The sequence below is a fragment of the Tiliqua scincoides genome, chromosome 8 (genome assembly GCF_035046505.1).
Source record: "Tiliqua scincoides isolate rTilSci1 chromosome 8, rTilSci1.hap2, whole genome shotgun sequence".
In the NCBI taxonomy this organism is placed as follows: domain Eukaryota; kingdom Metazoa; phylum Chordata; class Lepidosauria; order Squamata; family Scincidae; genus Tiliqua; species Tiliqua scincoides.
The window spans coordinates 34,663,712-34,681,383 of NC_089828.1; the positions used below are offsets into that span (position 1 = coordinate 34,663,712).

The 17,672-nt window shown below is 45.2% G+C and overlaps 1 protein-coding gene across 5 annotated transcripts; it reads right to left on the reverse strand.

The window, feature by feature from the left end:
- FZR1 (fizzy and cell division cycle 20 related 1) lies at window positions 1-16,333 on the reverse strand. Of its 5 annotated transcripts, none has more exons than XM_066635274.1 (14): window positions 16,266-16,333; window positions 12,971-13,125; window positions 12,036-12,161; window positions 9,878-9,941; window positions 9,477-9,604; window positions 8,844-8,926; window positions 7,040-7,223; window positions 6,051-6,116; window positions 5,363-5,465; window positions 4,755-4,939; window positions 3,352-3,585; window positions 2,151-2,255; window positions 1,726-1,818; window positions 1-102 (listed from the first exon to the last, which is right to left on the reverse strand). In XM_066635274.1, the coding sequence occupies exons 2-14, from the start codon at window positions 13,037-13,039 to the stop codon at window positions 61-63; spliced, it is 1,482 nt and encodes a 493-aa protein (XP_066491371.1). In that variant the 5' UTR covers window positions 13,040-13,125; window positions 16,266-16,333; the 3' UTR covers window positions 1-60. The 5 variants fall into 5 exon arrangements, with proteins under 5 accessions (XP_066491371.1, XP_066491373.1, XP_066491374.1 ...); XM_066635276.1 differs by having other exon boundaries at window positions 12,971-13,122; window positions 16,266-16,316; XM_066635277.1 differs by lacking the exon at window positions 16,266-16,333 and adding an exon at window positions 16,202-16,221.
- Window positions 16,334-17,672: the final 1,339 nt, after the last annotated feature.

A 17,672-nucleotide genomic window follows, 5' to 3' on the forward strand; every position in this document is an offset into this window, starting at 1 on the left:
TTCCATGCACGTCAGTTAGTGGTTCTCTCCCCCACCCCCCCAAAAGTCTCTTGGTGGGCTTTACCGTATCCTTGTGAAGAGGTTAAGAACAGAAACAGACTCCTAAGATTAAAAAAAAAGAAGAAAAGAATGATTAAGACCCACATTGTTCTCACTACCTGATCACCTGTATGTTACGAGGGCTGCACAACAGAATGGTTTCTCTTTACAGGATGGCACAATCAACATGGAGGCAATTTTAATCATGATTTATAAAATACCAAGGAAAAAGAGTTTACAACCTTGATTAAACCAATTTTTTCTGTTTATTAAGACACTTTCTAAATTAAAAGGTGTAAAACAAGCTAGTTGATGGTTAGGCAATCAAAAACATTTTAATTAACACTGGCTGAGCCCCACTGCAGTGATTATTCAATTAACTAGGCATAAAATAGGGAGTAGAATAGATCTTCCATACAGATCAGTGAAGGACATCTGGAATGACTTGTTGCCAGTTCCTGCCTAGTCTGCAACACCAAGCCACAATATAAAAGGACAAACTGTTGTGCAGCATGTCAACTGACAAAGGTGTTTTCTCCACAAAATGTTTTCTTCCCAGGTGTTTTCTTTGCAAAAGAAAGCAGCAGTTCAGTTTTTAGAGATCACCTGTAGGCATTAAGTTCAGCTTTCATTTTAAACCCAGTTATTTTAAAAGAGAGGTACTTTTAGCAAAACTTTTTAAGTTACTGGTTTTTAATCAAAGCTATTTCTCAAGGATTACCTCCTTCAATATAAAATTCCCATCCCTTTAGAGGCTATCCTCCATAATCCACCCCCACCCCCCATATTTGGAGTGGGTTCACTAACCAGACCTTGCCAGTGGCAGCACTGGCTTTATGGAATTCCCTTCCAAGGGGACCATGCCCAGCTCCATTCTTAACCTTCTGCCCATTTCAAGAGGGCATTTCTGACTGCTGAGAGACTGTGCTGCCCTATGGCACATTGCTTTATTACGCAGCAATTTTTATTGCTGTAAGCTGCCACATTGGCTCAAGACAACAAGGCAAAATATCCAAGCTCTTCAACATGAAAAGCATGTATCTGTGCCCTGTAAACTAGTTAAGCAACTTGGCATGGATTTCCATGATCCAGTGCAATCTGCCTTGCCAGTGGTGGGGTGCTGAAGCTCTATCCAAACACAGTCTTGATTCAGCCTCTAACTACAGAGATTATGCCAGACCAGTACACTTATTTGCAAACATGCGCTTGAAAGATGGGCAAGAAATTGCTTCTTGGTCTTAAGTGGTGCAGAAATTCTCAGGAAGCCAGATTCCACAGCAAATACCTTTTGGACTTTGCACTCCAACAGACAGCATGTGAACCTGCATGCTTATCTGGTCAATAAGATGTGCAACCAGTCTGTTGATTCACTCATCACGAGCTCCACAGAGTGGAAGCAGGTTGCAACTGATATAGAAGCACAAGAAACAGCTTCCCACCCTGAGGGGCAGGCAATTCAAACATGTCTCTGCATCATAAACTCCCAAAGGAATGTTCTACTGCCAAATGCAGAGAAAGCTCAACAGACACAGAGTGACCCAACCCCAGGAGGAGGCAGAGAAAAGTAAGAGGTTCCCAGAAGCCCTTCAACATTCCTCACAGCACACTTGCCATTCTCAGAAGCGACACTGTTGGCCTTGCATGCAGTGAGAAGACAGCTCAGCCCCTGAACACAGTCATTTTTACCTTAGTGGAGCGGGTTTTGCTGAAGACATTCCAAAACCTCAACGTCTCATCCCCGGCCCCTGTGACGATGGCCTCTCCGTCAGGTGACATTGCCTGTGGTGAAAAAAGATTGTCAGCAAAAACCAGACAAGTGCATTTCTTGGAAGTTGTTTTTGCCACAAACATGGACACTACATATGTAAACAGGTAGGAAGGAGAGGAGGCTAGAATTCATTGGCTCCCAAAAGCCTTTTCAGATGAGGGCGCAAACCTCAGCCACTGCATGTAGTCAGTAAGATTAAGAACAGCACCATCCTTCCAAAAACACCCTTCTCCTGCAAATTAATCCTCGTAGGTTGGGGGGGGGGAAGAAAGAGGAAGAGAATCAGTCATTGTAACAGACAAACACAATGCAGGTCACAGGAGTTCAGGGAACAAAAGCTCACCAAGTAGAGGACTCTGTAAGAATGCCCAGTTAGCTTTGCCACCTGAGTCAAGGACGGGTATTTCCAGACAAGGATCTGGTTCTGTGAGTATCCATGTGTGCTCACCTGTGGAAGGAAAATCCTTTCAGGTCACTGTCATAAAGAAGAGCAGGCCAGCACAGAGTTTAAGAGGGAGGAAGGGGTTCCGACACCTTCCAATTCCAAACTACAAATGGAACTACAGTACTATCAGTTGCTGGTACCCTCTAATTGTAGAGGACAGTACTTTCTAGAGCAGCAATTTACAATCTTTTTCATCTCATGGCACACTAGCAAGGTATTAAAATTGTCAAGGCACACCATCAGTTTATTGACAATTGACAAGACACATCATGCTGTTGGTGAAGGGCTCACATCCCCCAAAGGCCCTACTAATAAATGAGCCTCTCCCAAACTCTCACAGTACACCCGCAGACCATTTGCAGCACATCAGTGTGCCATGGCACAGTGGTTGAAAATGGCTGCTCTAGAGGTACCACTCCAGGGGATAGTACCCTCTAGTTGCCAACTCAGAACCTAGTGGGTGCAAGAGAAGCTCAGACAATAGGACTTGCTGCAGTCCACGCAGAAAGGGGGGGCAGAAAAAGGCCCACTCTCCATCTCTCTACAATGGTCTCCATCAGTAAAACGTAACTTCTAACCAGGGAGATTAAGCAAGCAAGAACTGAAATTCCTAGTTCAAAACTCAAGATCAGCCAAGAAATCTCTTGGCAGCTGAAAAACTTGGCAGTGCCCCTTACTGTGTTGTGACATTACTGAATATATGAGAAGCACTGACATGCACTTGTTACATGCTTATATAAAATGCCAACCATGACAATAGACTGGGACAAGGAACGGAATCCATGTCTCTAATAAGTGTATTTTTATTCCAACATCCCTCTAAAGAAGCTCAGGGCAATGAACATGGTTCACCCCTGTGCCATTTTATCCTCCTCTACCCTAAGAGGTAGGTTTAGTGGAGAAAGTACATGGCCCAAGACTACCTAGCGAGCTTGAGCTAAGTGGGTGGCTGCAATCTCCCCCGCCTAGGTCCAAACCAGTTATCACAGCAAATAAAGTTAGGAGAGGCCAATAGAGACTACAACCCCAGCTCCCTATATGGAACACTTCTACCATCCCATAATTGACTAACCCATCACCCCCATGAAGAGGTCCTTACTAGTTCATTGGCATGTTTGGACCAAGCGAGATTGCAGACTTGCGAGCCTGTGTCAATACACTGCAAGGGCTGCCCGGTTAACGTGTTCCAGAAGCGGATGCAGCGGTCTGCTGTCCCACCCCCTGAGGCCAGCAGCCCGTGCTGGTGGGGGGACCAGGCAATGGCTTTGACAGCTGCAAGGTGTTCGGTGTACTGCTGGACGGGGCTCAGACTGGAATGATTCCAGACAAGAAGCTGGAAAGAAAGCAGAGAGAGGAGTGTGACGTAAATCTCCTTGTTTTTAATAGGCTCCAGCAGCACTAGCATTAATGGGAGGTAGGCCCATTCCTGCCCTCTCCACCTACCTCCACCCCACCACCCCTCCCAATATAAGATGGTCACTTTTATTGTAACAGTAATATTGAGACAATGTATTGAATTTCTCAGGGCAGACCAAAGTAAAACTGTCTTATTTAGTGGTTGCAAGGTGAGAGTAACTGTCACCGTGAACACTCTTTCTAGTGGCCATCTGCTGGTGTTTCTTCTGCATCTTTTTAGATAGTGAGACCTGTAGTTTGATTTTCTTTGCAAACCATTGTGAACCTTTTTGTTGAAAAGTGGTATGTAAATATTCTAATTTATCTATGGTTAACAGACACAAAGCATACACAAGCCATCACTAATATTCCAACAAGTTTTGAGAGAATATGAGTGCGCAATCCCAGTCCAAGAGTTATGCTATGAAGAGAATACATCATGGAGAGCCAAGCAGTCTCCCAGAAGTTCTTGCATCAGAGTTGCATACAAATATGTTGTGGAGAGTTCTAACTCCCTTCAGCCCCGAAACCCACCTTTGCATTTTTCCTTCTGTCCTGGAGCACCGTGATAGCCTACCTCCCAGTCTAACGTGGGAAAGGAACTTCCCTGCAAGGGAGCCCTACTGCTACTATTCCCATTATTGATCTGTCATTATCAATTTGTCACCTTTATTAGCTTTAGGGCCTAATTAAATGCCTGGGCAACACCTCCTGCTTTTGCACTTTAACATCCAATATTAATGGAGTTACTGGTTAGTTACTGTTCTCACTGGGTTATCTCTTCAGCTTCTTCTATGCTGTAATATCTTTGAAATCTTGGATTGCCTTGGGGCCATCTTACATAGATGGAGTTGGCACACTGGTTAACTGTCAAGTGTTCTATGAAGTTGATGATGCTCGAGAACTGGCCTATGGGGGAGGAGGAGAAGTGACAGAGGCTGGTCTGGTCCAAAGTATTGTGCCCTTCCCCCCCCCCCCGAGAACAGAGCCAAGAAGCTTTGCCTAGCTGAGATTCAATGTAATCCATTCAGCTTCTCTATTTAGAGATCTAAACTATTTCGAAGGCTACATTATATACACATAGGAAGCAAGCCCCAGTCACTGTACCTTGTTATCGTTGCCGCCAGATGCCAGGAGCTGGTGGTCTGTGGACCATTTCAGCCCACACACCTCTTGCCGGTGGCCTTGGAGGCGCCGCTCAGTTTGCATGGGAGGCGTTCGGATGTCTCGCTGAAGGATCATCCTGTCTCGACTGCCAGAAGAAAGCTGATCTGCGTTCCAGGCTAGAGCACCTTGAAGATTGAGAAAAAAAGTGCTCTACATCACGTTAGACAAGGGGAACACACATGCCTCCTTCTACAAGCAGGAGAGCTGCCTGTCACTTGCAGAGACTCTCCCTTCACCATCACTGGTTGAACAAACATGCAGCCATGGACATGTTCATAAACATTCCAGATGCTCAGAGGAAAGCTGTCGAGCAGCAGAATGTTTCCAACTATAAGTTCTGTCTGTTTTGACTGGGCTTTAAAGAGGGCTTTAAAATGGACCTTCTTCCATTCACAAAAAATTGTTATCTCAAGGCAGACCATGAGTACTCAGGTCCCAAACAGTTTAGGGTCACTATTTATAAGACATCAACTGTCTACATAATGTTTTATTTTTCAAATTCTGCAAGGGAGAAAAGGCACTTGTTTGTCTTGTTCTGTTTTTCTTACCTACTCTGGCTGTGTGACCCTCCAGCATGGAGAGCTTCTTCCCAGCTGCAGCATCCCAGATCTGTACAAACCCCTTGTGGGTTCCAACCGCTACCAGGTTGCCCTGAATACAAAAGTGGATGTAAAGCACAGTTTATTCAATGGCTTGCCCAGAACACCTCCAGAAATAGAGGTGGAATCTCTGCACTGTTTCTCCCCCCCCCCCCCCTACACCCTTTCACTTCAGCTGTAGAACAACTCTGGGAAATAAAACCACCACTCACTATGCCTGCCCCCTCCAAGGTGAGAATTTAAGGCATTTTAGAAGATCACAGTAACACATTTTTGATACAATTTATAAGATTCAGTGTTTCTGGAACACATTTACATGCCACAAGATTATGGTTTATGATTTATCAGATAGAAAACCACAACAAACTCATGAAGTAACACCATTTAAATAAAGCAAACTGACTTGTCACTTTTTAAATACATCTAAAAATTTAGATTTAAAATTTTATCTCAATTTAAAATTTTAAATAAATCTAAATACAACATTGCTTAACTTTATGGCCAGCATCAGATTTTGCATATTTTCTGCACTTAGAATATGCACAGCCCAGACTACACTATTGTTACAAGAAACTGACTCAGCTGTTGGGCTCTGCTCCCAAATCTCACTCCCTAGCTGCAACGGCAGCATACTGACCCGCTCCGACCAGCCCACGGATGTTACAGAATCGCCTTCCACAGACAGGTCACACAATCGGGTCACCTTGAAAAGGGAAAACACAAGCAAAAGTCAGCACAGATCTCTAGAATTGGGGAGGAAAAAAATGACTCTGTTTCAACTCGGAAGCCTTCCAAGCCATCGCCTGCATGGCAGCTGAAAAGCAAGGAAGGGCAGCTGTCAAGAGACTGCCAACATCACTCAGCTTTCTATTACCAGATACTCAACTTTATTCTGGACTGAAACAGGAGCAACACTTCACATTTACACCAGTCAGGCTTTTTGAATGTTTTGCTAGAATGTGCAATCCTAAACGGGGGATGGCCCAGTGCAAGTTCCTTGTGCCTGTCCAGGAGAGTCACAAACATGCTGTAAAGCACGTTTGCACCTCCTCTGGTGTCAGCCAGGCCGGCGCAACAATGTGCGCTGGCCCATGTAGGCTGTATCCAGCTTCCACAGTGATAGAACCATGTAAGTTCACACCAGCTGAGCTCGGCTGGTACAGGGGTCTGGGAGGAGCGTGGAGAGGAGGTGTTACAGGGTGGAAGAGGGCAGGCAGGCCTGTGGGCATGCGGTGGGGCCAGGATCCAGCATTTGTGCCAGGCAGCCCAGCATAGCTCAGGACTGCTTGGATCTGTGCCACCTCACACTGGATATGGGGTGGGTCAGCCAGCCTCTCCATTCCAGGACAAGTTAGGATTGGGCTGCCTGGCTTGCCTGTTCTCTTAAGCATTTAATGCAGGAACCACAGTGTGCACACACACACCTGGGCTGACATTCCACACAACTGACTGCCTATTAACCAAGGTTGGAAGAGAAAGCAACAAACACTGCAATCCTAGTAATGCTTACTCATAAGTAAACCCCAACAAATTAAACGAGGTTTAGCCCCTAGTAAGCATGCTTTTTCTTAGACTTGCACTGCAAGTCTTTTTGAATGCAGAAGATAGGAACATCACTACTCCCACCTGACTGGTACAGGCACTCCAGAGATAAACGCATGTCCCAAGGCCTACGCTAAGAACATTGAGGGATGACCAGTCAACCAGGTTCAAGTAGAAGTCATCCTGCAGTTCAGGAGCGTCTAGGACTTTGAATGGAATCTTGGAAATCTTTCTTGTTGGTTTTCGAGGGGATCGTAGCAACTTCTGGCTGTAGATAGAAACAGAGTCACTGTTAGCCCTGCAAAGGCACCAGATGCATTTTTACTTCCCACTAGAACATAGAAAACACAATGATCTTAATATTAAATGATCTGTAGTGTTCAACGTACAAGCACTAAAGTGTATCAAGACATCTTAAAGTCAGGAGCCCCATTCAAATGCAATGTTAAACTATGGTTTAATCAGGCCCCAATGCAGTATCCTGGATCATTAACCTACTCAGAAGTCTGGTATTACAAAACACAATTCATAAGAAATAAGGAGCTACATTTACTAGACTTTATAGCAAGTCAATTTAATATAATAAATGGGCTTGCAAAGCTTATCTTCTCCCCTTACATGCAAGACGGACATATGAGAACAAGAAGCTCACGTTCATAAATACCAAGCCACATTTTAGCATTAAAACTGGATCAAGCAGTTGTTAAACAGCATTTACCCCAGAGTTCCCCTGCAAGGCAGTTTGGTCTGGTTTGGTGGGTAAAATATCATTCCAACAAACCACTGAACTGGAATGAGCAATAAGCTTTAATTAGCCTGGTTTAAAAGAAGACTTCCTGGTTTGTAGGAGGCACTCGGACATCACACATCAAAGCAACATTCAGCAGGAAAAACCAGGAAGTTTTTTTATTAAGCTAGATATGCAAGGGGAACACCACAGCTTATAACTTAATCCTGATCCAACCATTCAAATCGTTTGACTGGGAACATAAACTAGGTTTTTATTTGCAATTCAGAATTTGCTTCCTTTCACACACAAAACTTGCCAATTACAAGTAAGAATTGGATAGTGAAGCAGTTCCCAACGTCCAGCTTGGACCTTGGGACCGCAGTAAGTCTTTGTGGGGATGGGGTGGGGATGATAACTCAATCCCCAGGATCATGCTGCTGGTGGGGCCAAAAGGGGGACAACAGCAAGCACTGGTGTCCTGGGAACCCCAGGAGCCCCTCAATAGGGCTCCCCAAGTAAACAGTAAAAATGCGCCATCACAAACCACTTCCAGTTTCATGCAAACCAGAAGTGGTTTGCAATTGCACTTTTTCACTATTTACAGGCTTGGGGAGCCCTGCAGAGCCCTGCCAGTGCTTGCTATTGTGAGTAGAAACAACCCCCCTCTGGCCCTGACAGCAGCATGATCCTGGGAATCGCATCGCTGCCATCCCTCACCACCCTGAGTCTTAAGGGCCAGGGAGGAGTGCTTCCCTGTTTGGTGGGTCATAACCCACCAGTTTGGGAATCACTGAGATCTATGGGTGTTTCCACAGTATGCTTTTGAATGCTAGGCCAGGACTTTTCTCCTGGCTCTACTAGCTTTCTAAGTTCTGTTTTAATACGAGGAGGCATTTAAACCTAGAACCTGCCACCTACAGTCCCGAGTGCTAAAAACTAATCTAAGGTCAGTAAGAAGGAGGTAGAGAAGAGCACAGCAATGGGTGGATCAGACAAGACAGACAAACAGCACTGCTCCATGCGCTGCTCCAGGCTCTCCTCTACCCTACTGACAATTGGAAGGGTGATACCAGTTCCAGCTCCTAAATCTCTTAGGGGCAAGAAAGAAGCCTCTGGAACCTTTACCCTGTATTACAGTGAATGGGGGGTTAAGCCAACCTTTTGTTGCTGACAGGGGAGAGAGAATATGGAGAGACCTCATTGCCGTCATCCGGACTGGAACGTTTCGTGGTGAGGGAGTACTGCATGACAACATAGAAGAGGAGTGTTGTATAGAATAATCCCAAATGGGCAGCCAGAAATTAAAGATCTTGTCTCTCTCCTTCTGCAAATTCAAATATAAGCATTGGTCCTTTACTGGAGGGGTAGGCAGGCCAGTCCAAATCCCACTGACCAATTTCTAAAACTGCAATTCTATATGGCCAGAATTCTGCCATACCTGTGTGGCCAGAATGTATCGTTCATGGCATGCAACAGGCAATTGCTTCTGACCCCGTGCCACCCTTTTACATCTAGTTCTGACTGGTAAAGCCCAGGCATCTAGTAAAGATAACTTAGATCCTACAAAGTGTGGTACTTTTACTATGTGAAAACAAAGAGGAAGATTCCACCCAAGGACCATTTCCTTCAGCTGGCACACTTCAGGGTCACCCAGGTATGTAGTTGTCAAGAGCCTTCCTTCCAGGGAGGACTGAAAGGGAGATTGTGGCCACAGTAGATCAGCAAGACAGTTAAAGCAGACTGCCTTGGCCCTGGTCCAAGGTTCAATCCTTCCTTATTCATCTACCCTACCGTGAACAGACTCTTCTTTTCGGGTGTGGAGGGCTGCAGCCGCCTGTCCTCGGTCTGGGGGTCCTGCACCTTCTCAATCCCAGCTCCCAGGAGTTCGTTCTTTAGCAAGGCCGAATAAGCAAGGCCATCTACACAGAGAAGAAAACCAGGGAGACCTTGAAGGTGGCTCAATAAGGCATCTAGCAAGTACCAGCTGCAAGGCATTAAAGACCTGGTTTCACTCCCTCTAGTGGAAAAACACAGAAGGTTCCCCCCACCCAAGACAGCACCATCCAAAGATCAAGTTGTTCAAGAATTAGGTCCTTCCCAAGGTCAAGAGATGCCCAGATGCAATATATCCAGTATTCACAAATGATTACAGATTCAAGAACAAGAGATGAGCAAGGAGGACACTTCTCTACCTTTGCCATTGTCTGAGGTGGCGTCTTTTGCTTTCCTGTTCTGACTCGGAGACTTCTCATTTTCCTAAAAGGGGAAAGAGATGTACACTAAGCCAGAGGTTTCCAAGATCCAACATCCAGCATTAACTCAGTTACTACAAACTGAAGGGAAAGAGTGGCAGATGGGAGAATGTAGCTTGTTTTACTTATAATTTATATTCCACTTTTCAATCAAAGCAGCTTACTATTACAATTATCACTATAGATGGGGCCTCAGTATTCAAAATCTCAAGGTCCAAGAATGGGTCCCTCATGCACACCGAAAACCACAGATAAGCAAATCCATGGATTTTGGCCCATTAAACCCTCCGAAGCGGACTCGAGCTCTGCTCCAGACACTTCTGGAGGGCTTTCAGATGCCTTCAGGGGCTGTGTGCATCACCTGCAGCCTCTGTGGGCTTCAGAATAACCAAAAAAAGTTATTTCCAATTTTGGAGGACTTTTTTTTCTCCTCCTTTCAGCCATTCTGAAGCCCGAAGAGGCCGCAGGTGAGTGCGCAGCCTCTGCAGGCTTCAGAAAGCCCTCCTGTTCCCTTCATCTGCACTACTCAAGAGTCAGAGGGAGTACTCAGGTGCTCTTCTGTTTGTTTTTGTCTACTACACTTTATTTCCCTACTTTCTCCAAGGTGGAACTCAAGACAGCTCATGAGGGGTTCCCAAATAGTCACTCATCCAAACACTGACCAAGCAGACTGAAATCTGCCTAGTTACACAAAGAGGTTGCATTACAGAGCCTCAGACCATACCCTGTGACCTTGGGGTGCCTTCTATTGGTATACATGGAATGGCAGTGGCTTAGATTAGTGGTTCCCAACCCAAGATACATGTACTCCCAGGGCTCCTTGACAGGACCTTTAGGGGTACTCGAAAAAGAACTGAATAATGGCAGAAAAAGGCAGTTTTGTATTAGAATGCCTTGAGGGGCTGGCAAGGCAGAAAGGAAGGTAGTTAGCTGGTTGTGAAAACCCCACCAACTGTTAGTTTTTGGTCATGCTGAAAAAGTTGTAATGTAAAAACAATGCTGAAAAAGTTGTAAAAAAAAGCTGTAAAAAACATAAACAAGTTGAAACAATGTGGAAAGTGATCAATCACTAAGAATTTCTCAGGACATGGATAACAGTTTGGTGCAAAACAGTGAAAAGGCAGTCTTCAGTTCTTCAAACAAGTAAGAAGAGAAAATACTGCAATGAATACAATACAGGAAGTATGCAGTACATAAAGGTTTTAGGATATAGGAGATGAGGACTGTCCTAAGCCCCAGCGTACAGGGTAGCACAAAACCTTCCTTACTCTTCTGGCATTTACAAACAAAACATGCCAGCTGTACAAACAGGGATATGGAGCTGGTAGACAGAGCTCTCTTCTTATGCCTTCATAAAAAATAAATACCGAAGTAAGCTGAATGCAGTTCCAGAATTAAGACTGTATCTTACATCAGTTGAACCTGATTTCAAAAAACTATGTGCCTCAAAACAAGTTCGAGGATCACACTAAATATTTGTTGTGTTTTATAAAAATTATCCCATTGCCTTTTAATCCCATTATTGGATTATTTATTTAGTTACGACATAAATTCAAAATAACAGCACCTATATTACAAACATTTGCTAATACGAGGGGGATAATTTATGGAAATGGGCTGCCAAGGGGTACGAAGTGAAAAAAGGTTGGGGAACACTGGCATAGATGGTGTGCTCCCTCTACTCCCTTCCTCCTGGGGCTAGAGATCTTTTTAACATCCTAAGGGACAAAGCAGGGAAGAGTCAAGGTGTCTGCTGCTGCTGATCTCACTGAAGAACTCCTGATGAGCTTCCATGGAACTCCAGGGTTCCTGGAATACAGCCTGAAAATTCGTTCAGTTAGGGTTAAAAAGGAGAAAGTCCCTTGAGAAAAATTAAGGAGACTTATCACCTACACTCTATGCATAAAACAGTGCCCAAGAAATGCATGCTGAGTCACAAGGAAGGAAGGGTAGCTGAGAATCAGCAAACAACCAGTGACCTGCTGGAGGTCTGCTACTGAGCTTCTTGCAATGAAGTGGTCCTCCCCCAGGCTGGTTGAAGCCAGTCATTCCTCCCCATCAGGCACAGACTCCAAGAGGCTTTATTTGCAACACTTACATTTATTCTGTGGAAGCTTATGCTCCAGTTTGCCCCAGCTCTAGAAGGAATAAACCTGTCGCCATGTTTGCTAGGGGAAGAAACTGGGGAGTTGGAAGGCGTCAGAGTTCGCCTCATGTCTGCTACCTGCAAGTTTGGAAAACAAAATAGGAAGAGGAGAACATGGTAATCTCGCTTTTGCCTGATACAGCTTGGGTTTCTTTCCCACTACAAGAAGAGCAGCTGGACTCAACGATGTCAATAAAGCTCTTAGGATATTTATATATCATTTTTCAACAAAAGATTTCTCAAAGCAACCAACATTACAGAAGCAATGAGAAGTCAGTTCTCAGTCCCCAGAGTTCATAACTGAGAAGGAGACACCAGCAAACAGTCACTGGAAAATATGCTATGCTGAGGTCAATTGGAGAAGGTGGTCCCCTCCGCTAAATGTAAACACTGTAAGATGTTATCTGTTTGGTTCTACCAGATTATGCTCAATTCCTCTTCTTCTGCATGATCTTTCATAGTACTATTACGATAGCAACTACTAGGTTCTACAGCAGGGGCAGGGAGCAGAGATAGGGATCTACTAATAGATCTTTAAGTGATCTGCTACAGATTAGCATTTCTTAGTCTGTTCTGCTTAATGGCAGCAACAGCAGAAAGGCTATAGTCTCCTTTTCTCCCCCTCTGAGAGATTCAGTGCTCCCCAGAGATAAATTTTTCATGGTTAGAAATGCTGACAACTTGCTGCTCCATAAAAACTGGGAAGCTCTACCAAATAAGGAAAAACTTCCACTGTGCTTTTTCTGACATTTCCAAAACTCCTGATAAACAGGATGAACAGCTTGTATGATACCCAGGGAAATGTAACATCAAGAAGCCATCCAAGATGACTTCTCCTTTATACTCATATCAAGTGAAAAATTTGTAAGTAGTTTTACAGGACTTACACAAGGCATCATATTTTCATTCTGGATGTTGATCTGACGAAGAAGGCGCCTCTCGTAATCTTGGTCCATGATGGAAAGGTGGGGGAGGAAAGCCAAGGTATCTGACAACTGCCTTATGATCTTTCATTCATGGAATCCCGAGTGTTACCAATCTGCTACAAAAAAGAAGTACCAACATGTCAAGTGCTGTCCTCATGTACATTGCAGAAATCATCACCAAGGGAAATCACTACACATTCCTTGTTCAACTCCTCTTCAAGAGTTGGTAAAGAGCTGTCATCAATGGCATTGAATCACAACGCAACGTATGTGTCACCATTTTATATCAAATTAGTGCTCAAACGATCCCAGAGGTTTCACAAACCAGGTGCCTAAACTATGCAGTATTTCCCAACTCCACAAATACGAGCAAGGCTGAGTATAATCAAAATCAAACAGTACTAAAAGCTGGAACCATGACATATTAATTAGCTCACTTCTCCACTCACCTCCCCCCCCAGTTCATGTAATTTATTATGCTTGTTAGCTGCAGGCCAGGAAAAAGCACATCCTTCTAACCATGAGGGCTAGAAACTTATGGTGTTTTAAAATTAAAAATGAAGATTCTTGGGAGGCTGAATTCAAGGCATGGGTAGAGTTACACTCCTGCAATAACAACAGCATATACACTGCCCTGAAAATATGCTATCCTCTCCACACCTATTCATGCACTCTCAGCACTCCTACTCACCAGGGAGTGAACTAAGTGATCACAATTCAGTTCAAAAAGCCAGGAGCCAATCACCAATGCTTACTTTGCAAGAAGTCTTGCTCAAGATCTATTCATTGCTTTAAAAGTCAACCACTCTGACCCTTGATCTTCCAAACAGCCCTAGTCAGTTGCCATTTAAAAATACACCTCAACCAACAGCAAAGGACATGACTTGAATTTCTTCTGTAATCTCATGTCCTCACAAATTTTAAAAATGCTTTCCTAGTACCCTGTTCTAGCCATACTGATTTGAGATCCACATCCCCCCCAAACTGAGAGATTAACAGTCTAGTTTATCAAATGAAAGACACCCCCCCCACACACACACAAAGCAGTAGCCTCTGAAACACAAAGTTACTACATTAACAGCTGCAAACATTGCCTTCCTCCCCAGTCTACATTATAGATACTATGTCTACCCACCCTTAAAAATCTCCTCAAATGCAAGACCCCGTAAATCTGTACACCCATGTACCTTTGCCAATCCAACCTCCCAAATATAATACTGTTCTCCATACAACCACCAGGCCCACAAATATTAGCACCTACCCAATTATTCAAGGGCAGCTACACCCTCATTACACACACATACCCAAAGGTAATTTTCGTGAGGCAAACCGTGTATAGCAAAATCAAGACAAACTCTTGATTTGGAGACATGGATTTGTTTTGGTGGGGGATATCATGGGAGTAGTGATATACAGTATTTGGCAGGATATATTGATCTGATCTATAGGGAGGAAACTGCTACATCTGAATAAGTGGGCAGTTGCAAGGCAATTCTACTTGCAACTGCCCACTTATTCAGATGTAGCAGGTTCCTCCCTACAGATCAGATCTATACATCCCACCAATAGCCTGCTGGAAACCTGGCAAATACTGTATATCACTACACCCCATCATAAGTTCCCCCACAAAAATAAATGCATATCTCCAAATCAAGTGTTCTCCCACCCATGCCTTCAGCAATTATGCTCCATAACCTAGTCCACTTATCAACACAACACATTCAACTGCCCTTGCATTACAACCATTCTTCTCCCTTTGTAGACTAAAATCCAGACAACCCTGCTTAAGGACTGTACCCCTGAAAAAAGCCTTCTAACAAAAGCCTCCCCAACCCAGCAGATACCACGCAGCCAATGACTAACATTGCCCAGGTTAGGTGGGAGTCACAACCATAACTTGTCCCCATAATGACAAAGGTGAGTACTACCACCTTTTCATCTCAACTACAATTTAAACCCTCCCTCCACAATGAGCTTCCATAAGACACACTACACTAAAGCAAGGGTTATCCCCTTATCCCCATAAGACACACTCCACTAAAGCAAGGGTTCTTTCACACAACACCCCATTGTTCAACAGAAGGGAGGAATCCTCCATCACTCCCAATTTGAGATGGGGGCTTCTCCAAGAAGACCAAAGTCCCCTTACACTTGAGCATGGGGCGGGGTAGACAAAGGAGGAGGGAAAGAAGCCTGGAAGAGGAGTACTACCTTCTTTCATTCACTCAACTGCAGTGTGGTCTCCCTCCCTATCAATTAACCTCCCTCCTGCAAAAAGTTCAATGATACAATTCTCAACACAGAAAAATAAGTAACTTCTCCCAGACACTCCCAATTCTTATCTTCACGTGTGCTGGGGGCAAATGGAAATGGGGCACCCCTCCTCCACTCTCTCACAAATTAACACCTGTATATTAGCTCCTCTTCCCGGAATAGCCCCATCTCTTATGAATAGCCTATTAATCCAACCCATGCATCAGAGCCCCCTTCTTATTGCAAAAATGAGCAGAGGAACTCTCATCCCTCACTTGGGGGGGCCAAGAAGGAAGTAGGGCAGGTGCCTCACTTTTACAGTCACCCCACTGAAGTTTAGTTCTCCTACCCCAGTAATACAATCCCCCACTGGATCAAAAGCCTTCAGGTATTAACTCCCCTTAGGGCTGGAAAGAGAGGGTTCCCCTTCCCACCCACCCCAGACGTTCAGGACTAAGACAAGACAGGAAAAACACCTCCCTTTCTCCTACACATCGGCACCCTAACCACATCACCCTCCACAGCATGACACAAAAGCTTCATACCCATTCACAATACTGCAGAAAAGGGGGGGCTCACTCCCAGACTCCTCACCTGAGCAGTAGGAGGGGAGGGAAGAGGATACTTTTATTCTCTCAGCTCCAACTCACTTGCCCTTCCCCCCATAAAACAACTCCAACTACCCCACTGTGTTAAACCCCCCCTCCTGCTTAGTGCTGAATGGGGGGGTTCCTTTCAAGCAATACCCAGAAACCCAATCGCCACCCAGGGTGGGGGGGTAAGAGGGGGGGCACCTCCTCCCATCACAGCTGAAGCCCCCCACCTTTCAAGAAACACCCCAATACTACAACCCCCCTCACCTCATTTCATTCAAGGCCTCCTCCCCACTGCAGGCAACAGAAGGAAGCCCCTCCTCCCCCATGCTCCACCCCCCTTCACCTGGGCAAGGGAGGAGTAGGTCAGATGGAGAACCCAGGAGGGCGCAGGGCCCCCCCTCACCTACCCAGACAGCCCTCCTCCCTTCAGAGCCATCCAATATGGCGTCGCTCTTGCTCTCTGCCCTCCCCTCCGCGGCCCCGCCCACTCCTATCCCCACCCTGCGCGCGGAGCATCACGGGAGAAGCCGGCGCCTCCGCCCCTCCCTTCAGCCATCGACGTTCTGTGATTCGCTCGGTTTGAATGAATACAGCCCGAGGGTTGCGGATGGGGGGAGGAGGGGAAAGGCGTGCTCGTTGCCCTTGGCAACCGTTTCAGGCCTAGCAGCTTCAGGGGCAGCCTCCCACCCCTGTGAAAAGCAAAACAAAGATGACAGTCCACCCAAAGCAACAGCAGCAGGGGGAATAAACACATATGCTCGCTTCTAGGACGAGGGGGGGGGAAGAAAAACAATGTGCTTGGGGGGAGGCCTATGTGCTTGGGGCTTGCTTATAGCTATACTATAAAGCTATAGCTATGCTATAAGCAAGACACTATACCAACTATAGCACGGACGTGTGGTGGGTGGGGAGGCAGGTGAGACAGTGCCTCCCCACCGGAGTCCTTCAAAAAGCGCTACCACCGTGTGAGGTGTCCCACGCGTGGCTTGTGGGTGCTTGGGCACCTCACAAAGTGGTAGTACTTTGCCTCCCCACCCACCACACTTCTGAGTACTCACACACCTCACACCGTGGCAGTGCTTTTTGAAGGACACAGGTGGGGAGGCTGTGCCTCACCTCCCTCCCCACCCATCACAAGTCCCTATCTCACAACAAAGCACATGGCTTGTTGGGGCTTGGACGCCTCACACACTGGCAACGCTTTTCAAAGGACTCCGGTGAGGAGGCACTGCCTCACCTGCCTCCTCACTACCAAGTATATTTCTGAAGTGATTATTATTTATACTTATAATCTAAGTTTTGAATAAAAACACATAACATCGCTTTCTGCGCTTCTACCTTTGGAAAATACTGCAATCCGCGAAAAAATAAAACTCTTTTCTCCCACCTTTCCTTAATAGATCGGGGTCTCCAAACTTTTCAGTACAAGGGCCACATCATATATTTTACACTTTTTCACAAGTCAAAAAAAGATCAGTTTTATAAATGAATGAATGCAATTAGAATGACTGAATAAGTTCGACTTGGATCTTTTTGGTAAGCAGCATGATACGATTCAGAACAAAAGAGAAATGTGACCATTTCAAAGATGGAAGGCTGTGCTTAAATGATATAAATGAGAAATGATATATATATAAGGAGTAAAAATGTCAAACATTAGGAAATGCTCTGACAAAAAAAAAATAAGCTACTGCAGGCCAGTTAAAACCTTGTGGTGGGCCAGATGTGGTTCCTGGTCTGCAGATTGGAGACACCTGTTACAGATGATACACACAGAGACACACATGGGGGGGTGTATGGTGTCTGTTTAAATG

What these genes read in the sequence shown, in the direction of transcription:
- FZR1 (XM_066635274.1), bottom strand. Translation starts at nt 13,039, where the DNA reads ATGGACCAAGATTACGAGAGGCGCCTTCTTCGTCAGATCAACATCCAG. An exon ending in TAAGCTTCCACAGAATAAAT is followed by an intron (nt 9,942 to 12,035) that starts GTAAGTGTTGCA and finishes TTCCCCTTTTAG; the next exon opens with GAAAATGAGAAGTCTCCGAG. An exon ending in CCGTGGGCTGGTCGGAGCGG is followed by an intron (nt 5,466 to 6,050) that starts GTCAGTATGCTG and finishes TTTTGTATTCAG; the next exon opens with GGCAACCTGGTAGCGGTTGG.